Source organism: Wickerhamomyces ciferrii, contig 00334 (genome assembly GCF_000313485.1).
Source record: "Wickerhamomyces ciferrii WGS project CAIF00000000 data, strain NRRL Y-1031 F-60-10, contig 00334, whole genome shotgun sequence".
NCBI classification, from domain to species: Eukaryota; Fungi; Ascomycota; class Saccharomycetes; order Phaffomycetales; family Wickerhamomycetaceae; genus Hansenula; species Hansenula ciferrii.
Genome location: NW_011887406.1, coordinates 1 through 8,134, shown reverse-complemented (window position 1 = coordinate 8,134; position 8,134 = coordinate 1). Strand labels below are relative to the sequence as shown.

The 8,134-nt window shown below is 29.4% G+C and overlaps 2 protein-coding genes across 2 annotated transcripts; one reads left to right on the top strand and one right to left on the bottom strand.

Annotated features, from left to right (window-relative positions):
* Nucleotides 1-1,861: 1,861 nt before the first annotated feature.
* Nucleotides 1,862-2,431, top strand: BN7_6754 (putative phosphatase; the record flags this gene model as incomplete). Its single annotated transcript, XM_011272699.1, has 1 exon — nt 1,862-2,431. The coding sequence occupies one exon, from the start codon at nt 1,862-1,864 to the stop codon at nt 2,429-2,431; it is 570 nt and encodes a 189-aa protein (XP_011271001.1).
* A 547-nt stretch (nt 2,432-2,978) lies between these two features.
* Nucleotides 2,979-5,138, bottom strand: YAT1 (carnitine O-acetyltransferase YAT1; the record flags this gene model as incomplete). Its single annotated transcript, XM_011272698.1, has 1 exon — nt 2,979-5,138. One exon carries the CDS (start codon nt 5,136-5,138, stop codon nt 2,979-2,981), a length of 2,160 nt encoding a protein of 719 aa, XP_011271000.1.
* Nucleotides 5,139-8,134: the final 2,996 nt, after the last annotated feature.

The window sequence follows — 8,134 nt, the reverse complement described above, 5'->3', positions numbered from 1 at the left end:
AATGGTCAAAATCAACAACAACAACAACAACCTTATTATAAACCAGAATATGATTATAGTAATCAACCAGGTAATGGTAATTATAATCAAGGTTATAATAATCAAGGCGGTTATAATCAACCTCCAACTTATCAACAAACAACTGGTAATGGAACGAATGCTGGTGCTAATGATGTTAGTTATGAAAGACCTGAAGGTCCTCCTCCAGGTGTTCAAGAACCTTCATATCCACAAAATGCTCATACAAAATATTAATCTTGATATTCATTTTAGAATTATTGATTAAAGTCTTTTTAATGGACAATAGAATTGAAGTTTATACCACTTGACAAGAATGAACAAGACTATTACTTATCCAGTTTTTCCACTTATGAAGTTTTATGAAGAGCTGTATTATACCTTTATTTTTTTATGTGTTTTGATGCTTATATTTTTAACAATTTACCTTTTTATGTTTATACTTTCTGATATTTGTTATATCTAATTTGTTTAATACTATGTTTTTTTAATTATATTTGTTTAGAGTAGTTGATTTTTTTGATTTTGAATAGGGCGGTTAATGATTAGTTTATTTCCTTGATACTGATGCTTTTGTTAAAAAGAAGATGGAAAACAATAAACCTTGGAAAAGTAAGTAAGTGATCCTTGTTTTAGGAATTCAATCACTTGATATAAAAATTTTCAATTAACAGGAGTTCATTTTTGAAAATGTAAAATGTACACCGGCTTTCTATTAATGACCTTGAATACATTTGACACCATACAAAAGCAGTAAAATCAATTTCCTATAAGGATAAGTCGATATCCAAATTAGTGCAACAAGTAATTCAACCCTTTGGTAACTACCAATCTAACTTGCTCTTTCATTAACCAAACTCAACCCTTCCATTCTATTCACGGTACTTAAACATTCCCATTTGTTTAGTTCATGCAAGGAATGAATAGTTATAATTTACGCAGGAGTAATAATGAAATGTACAAATGAGTATCACTAAAATCACGAATTTGGTTTAAAAAGTGTACGAATTGGACGATCCAAGATACAACATACCATACAAAATATTGTTCATGCTTCTTGTGCAATCTTCAATTCCTGTTGCGCCTCAAAAGGGATGGACATTTTTTTAGAGTATGTGATGATTTGTAAATCTAACATCCAAGGGTCTATTTCTATACACTACCACCAGATTAACTCTTAACCATCGATCTGATCAGATTCAATGTCAAGGACTCATTACACGGATCTTGAACCTTTACAAAGCAATGATGGTTCTAAGATTCTAGACTTGGATACCATACTCTATCTTGTAATTCTGGTGAAGTTGGAACTTGGAAGGAGTTTATTATTATGGTAAATGTAGAAACACGCGTCATAATTATCGCGTTGTCGCGTTGATTTCACAGATTTTTTCAAAAACTTGCATTCGCGTTTTCCAAAACAAAGATGCATGGAATTCAAAACACTAAAAATTTGAAAAGTAAACAAATAAATAGAAAGTATAAGTGTGAATGTATGTGAAGTATTGGATTTTCTAGTACAAATTCTTAAGAAACCACCCCTTATAAACAGTGAACACGTAAATTTTAATGACAAGAGGATTAAAACACGATAAATTTGTTTAAATTTGTTAAACTAGATCCGCGTGTTCAAGTAAAAGGTAATCAAATGTACATGAAATAACCATTGGAAATAGATACTTATACTTTCAATTCAACTCCTTTGGAAAACTATATAAGTACTCGAAACTTTCCTCTTTCAATCGATTTAATTCTTCTTTGTCTTACATTCATCAAATCAATCCACTCATTTAAAAAGTATTCCAACTATTTTACATTCATTTAACAAACAATATAATTCACAATGAAATTCTCATCAACTATTGCTCCAATTGCTTTATCATCAATTGTTATTGCTCAATCAACTTCAACCGCTGTTGTTAATGAAAACCAAACCACTTTAGAAACAATCACCTCATGTTCCCATGAAGCTTGTACAGCTACAACTTCAAAAGCCATTGCTACTGAAACTGCTACTGAAACTGGTTCAGATGATATTGTTTATGCTACCACCACTGTTGATTCATCATCATCTCCAGCTGGTCCATCAGATTCATCATTAACCAGAACTGATGCTTCAACTTCAACTGCTCCAACTTTAGCTGGTGCTTCATCAGTTGCTTCATCAGCTTCATCAGATGATGTTACCTATGTTGATGAAACTACAACTCCAACTGTTACAAAATCAACTTTAGCTTCAACTGATGTTACTACAACTCCAACTTTATATACTACTTACAACTCTGGTAATTATTCAAATGGTTCAGGTCAAAGTTCAATTGCTCAAGTTTCTTCATATGAAGGTAGTGCTAACTTAGTTAAAGGTGGTGTCTTAGGTGGTGTTTTAGCTGTTGGTGTTGCTTTATTACTATGATTTTAAGAAACAATCATTTTAATGAACAATATCTTATCTGCATACCTTTTTTAACACATTTTACCAATTTTCAACATTAATTTAAATTATAGATCTTTTTTTATTAATGTTAATTTAATTTATTCAGTTCAAAGAAAGAAAAATGTTTTGATGTTTTTTTGGTTATTTTTATATATAGTTTTGGTTTTTTAGTTTTTTTGTTTGGTTTTGTTGTATAATAGATTTAATGACAATTTAAGGTTATAAAAATATTTGTAGTACATTCATAGTATATAGACAATGCATAATTGATTGGATAATCTTGATACTCTGAGAATTGACTGTGTATATACATACTCATTATAAATACTAGCTGACCATTGATTACATTAGTCGGTTACTCTACTTCAATTATGTTCAATATGTCATGTATAATCATAAATAATTTGTATAAGTCATAAATAATATAAATAAATAATCAATCAAGGACCAGCTCAACGATTATAAATAAATAATGTATAATTGTTTATATTCTTCAAAAGTCATTAACAGTCTAGAAGATTGTATTTCAATACTCTGCTAATCTTAATTTTTCACTCAATTGTCTACTTGTAAATCCAGCTTTTTTAAATCCAAATCTTTCAGGACTATTACCTCTTGATTTAATTTCATCATCTTCTAAATCAAAATAACCATAACCACCTAATAAATAATTTAAATTACCTGATCTTGGAGTTGATCTACCTCTTGAAGATTGATCAATTTTTGGTTTTAAAAATTCTTCATTATAAATATGTGAAATTTCTTCATAATAATTCTTTAAAGTATCAATAAATCTTTGAGTTTGACGATGTTTTGATGATACACAAACTGTTATAGAATTTGATTTTATAATATATGCAATACCAAATCCATTTGATGAAGTTGGACCAAAACCAAAATTTTTTAATGCAGGATTACCACAATTTGAAGTTGAAATTATTGAATTATTAATTTTATCCCAACCTGAATCTGCAAAAATTGATGGAATTTCATTTTTATTTAATTTTTCTAAAACTGGATCAGAATCATTACCAATTGTTACATCTGAATTATCATCATCTGAATTATGACCATTATCATTTGAACTTTCATCATCTTGATCTTGGTCTGCAACATAACGTTTCCAAATATTAAATAATGCATATAAATGACGATCTTGACCTTGACCATTTGAACAATTTTTTGTTGTTTTAGAATGTTTTGAACATGCTTTTTGTAATAAATCTAATTTTTCTAAATTTTTTGAATCTTCAAAAAATCTACGAACAAATTGATTTGATTCTAATGAAACTGTTCTTATGGATTCTGTTCTACCATGGAAAAATTGTTTAGTCATTGCAGGTTCATAAGTACATTCAACTTTACCATATAATACATAATAAGCAGCTTGAAATGACATTTGAACAAATGCATCAGGTGAACATTTTAATTTTTTAATAAAATCTGAACCATAATTTTTAAATTCAAGACATGCAAATTCATATTGAGAAATTAAATCAGAAATTCTTGTTTCTGCAAATCTTAAAGCTAATGATAAATCAGAAGTTAAATTCCATTCTAATTTTCTTGGTATAGTTATAACATTTGTATCAATTGAATTTTGATTTTTCAATAAAGGAGATTTTGTTTTCCAAATTGATGGAGAATTTGAATTTATTGATTTGGCAAATTTTAATATGGAATCAGTATAAATATCTGAACAAAATCTTAAAACAGTATGACCATCAACACCAGTATGTTCAAAATTAATACCAGCTTTTGCATTTTTTGTTATAATTAATTGTAATTTATCATACCATCTATTTGTACAAGTACCAACTTGAACACCTTTATCTAATTTTGAAATACCACAAAGCATATTCATTGATAAATCATTTAAAGTTTCTAAATTTAAATCATCTAAAATAACCATAAATAAAGCAGAATCAATAATTTTTAAAATTTTATAATTAATTTCATCATTAATTAAATTATTTCTTAAATTTGCCCAATTTTTACGATTTTCTGTTGTTAATACACCAAATGAAGATCTTGCTAATTCACTTGGAGTTGATTTTTGTGAATCTTTTAAAATACTTTCAAAATTAATTGAAATTTCATCATCAGTTAAAATTAAATCATTATTTTTATCCAAGACATCAAACCAATAAAATTGAGATTTTGACATAACCACAATATGATGAGAATTTGAATCAGTTTGCATAATACAACCAGTTTTAGTTGGAATTCTTGAAGAACCAAATAATTTATGATATTGGTCCATTGATAAAGGAACACCTCTAACCATATCAGGAGGTAATTCTTCTCTTCTTAAAGCACGAATAAATTCCAAGGATGATTGAGTTAAACTAGAAGCTCTTTTAATTTGAGTGTTATTAATTGGAGTTGGATCATCTTCTAAAAGGAAAAATGGATTTAAATTTAATACAACAGGAGAATCTGAATTTAAATAAGAATCAAACCAAAATTGTTCAATATAAGAGTTTCTTGAATTTGCATATTTTCTTAATTGATCATCTAAATAAGGTCCAATACCTTTTAAAAATGATTCAGTAGCTTTTATAGTTTCTTTATGTTCTTGTTCAGTTTGTAATGGTTTTAAGACTGATAGATAGTTTTCACAAGTTGATTTTAAATCAGGTATTGGAAGTTTTTCTAGTTTATCCTGGTAATCAAATGTTGACATGTTTGTTGGATGTGTTGATGATATTGATATTGTTGATAAGTAACTAATGATAATGATCAAACACAGCGGATGTGATGAAACTTATATATTCAAGTCTAATCTTAATCATGTCTTTTAATTGTTAGCGTTTGATTAAAATGGTCATGAAACGGTTGACTGGAGCTGACTTTCCCTTATGTAATTAGCCTCAACTAATACTAGTCAGCAATGAACACCATCACCGTTTTCCCATCAGTGCTTAAAAAACAAAAACAAAAAAACAAAAAAACAAAATCAACGTCTGTCAAAATTTGGTCATTTATCGGATTCCTACGGGAACTACAAAGTACATAGTACTACAATCACATACTTAATACTCATCTTCATTCATCCGAACTCCTAAAACATATCCAATAGTCATGGGTTGATGGTAATCATGTATTGATAGCATTGATAGTACTGATTGTGTATACACTAAGTTAATAACCAGGTCATCAAATTATCAAATTGCAAAGCGGTGAAAGGTCATCGATTAAAATGAGCCATTTACCATATGTTACAATTCTCAGCGTACGTCGGCCAAGTTTAATTTTCATTCAAAGGAGTTTCCAATGTTTTAATTTAACTGGGATTTCAATGCTTTTTTATAATTTTGACAAGTTGGGGTATAGCTTTAACTAGTTTGTTAAATATCTCACCAAGGTAATGGTGGGGTGCTATATTGGGTAATTGCGAGATTTGCAAATATACTAGATTTGGTAAATGTTCTTGAGAATTGCGTAATTTGATATTGTTTCTGTATAAATTTAACCAACAATTTGATTAATTCATAAATATATTCTGTTCAATGTCTTCCAATATATACCCAACACAACAATTGTTGAGGGACTTGTTGATTGATTAATCTTTATTGTTTCTGCAAATTCAATGTGAATGTACCTGTTCAAAATCATGGCAATTTCAATTGATCTTAATGTTCCAAGTCTATGGATCTTATTATATGATACCATCTTAGTTATAAGACGTTATAACATACACTATAGTCTAATTATTTAAATGGTACAGCTACAAGAAATAACAATTTCTATACGTTCTCATGGGTTAATTGTTACAAAATTGATTCATGATTGTTAAGCATTTGATTAATGTACGTTTCTATTAGCTTTGATATAATATAGGGCTACCATCTCTAGTAGAAAAGATCCAGGTTTCAATTGAACCATATAAAGTACTGCCTAAGTTACAGGCTACAGGCTATATATAAAGTCATATCTAATTCCAGTACATCAATCATATCATCAGCTCAAATTACTTTTTAATCATTAAACTAAATTTAACTTGTGCAATGTATAACGCGCGTATCTTCACAACGTCAATTATGTGAAGCCTAAACTATAATTTTGTTACGATCATGTACAACATCTTGAAGAAGAACCTTAAGTTGTAAATATGGATCTATATCATTGCAATTGTTATAGCTTCGTATATAAGCGCTTGAGTTAGTAAACCTCGTCATGAGTAAAAACTGACAGCTTTGAATCTTGAGCATAACTTAATACACAATTATTAAAGCTCCATACTATCATGTAGAGAGTAGAGAATTGACTAAACCTAATCTTCCATTTGCTTAATTTGTACATAGATCACTCACACAGTACACTTAAGGTTTACTTATGATTACAGACCGGAGTTCGATTCACACGTCTTATTCGTGTTTACGCAGGGAATATCATATACTATAAGCTAGCAGTATATGTATACTTAACTAGGACCAAAATGAATTTAATTAACAGGTACAGCTTCATATACTTATACATCAATGTGCCAGTTATGCAAGCTTATACAAGTTACAATTAATGTGCTCACAGCTAGATGTTTATTATAACGATTGATCACATTGACAATTAATGCATGCCCAATCAATCCTAGTTTAGTACAGGTTATTGGTGGGATATATACTTCATCATGATACAAAATTATCCATATAATTGGTATATACTATATTGTACGTATAACCTTATAACAATTATAATTAGTACCTTATACTCTTATACTAAGCGCACAATCGCTAATATTATAAGTCCGAGTTTGATCGCATCGCAGTTAAATAACAATAGGTAGTACTTACTGGTAAGTAGTGTTCAACTAATATAACTAAATATGTAGAACCGCGATGCAGATAATCTATACTATCTATATAAAATTAACCCCATGATATAATAACATATAGATACATGGATAATTAGATAGTAACTCGTATAACATATGTCTTATTTGGTTGATACCTGAAAAGTTGAAGGCTCGCATTTAAGAGCACGGAATCAGGCGGTGGTGTATTGTATATGGTCGCGAAATTTTATTAGCTTATAGACGCGTTAATAAATTGTAACACTAACAAGATCTAGTGTACTATAGAATGAATTATAGTTATACGCTATTCACATAAGACTTGAGTTATAACTTATAACAAGCTTGAAGCTGCTGGTATATCTGTACTAATTAATGACGTTCACGTTTATCTAATTGCTGTACGTCAAATATTCAGTCAAGTATATGTGATCAGTGATCACCGACGCGTTCGACAAGCTTCATCAAGATTCACGATTAAACAAACCTTATAAAAAACAAACCTAGCGCAAAATTCAAGCCCATTTAAGGCTTAAGCTATACCTATCTGTCTAATCATTATATTGGTTTTTTGAATCTTATAATTAGTTATCAATTAATATGAGTCTCAGCTTTAATATCCACGGCCCACCACGACGTTATACACAAATAAGATCAGCAGCTAGCCATGCATATCATTTTTTCTCAAACATGTATACGTATTATGCTAATCAAAGTAAGGTCGACTTTTCAAATGTATGATATGTGGATTAAAAACTTACGAAATTTTAAGTATACTTGAAACTACATATTGAACGCTTTTTCAAGGAATGTCGAAGAATCAACTGGCCCCTGGGTGAGTGGACTCTGGACTCTGGAGTTATATTATAGTGCTTAATTAAAGACTCACC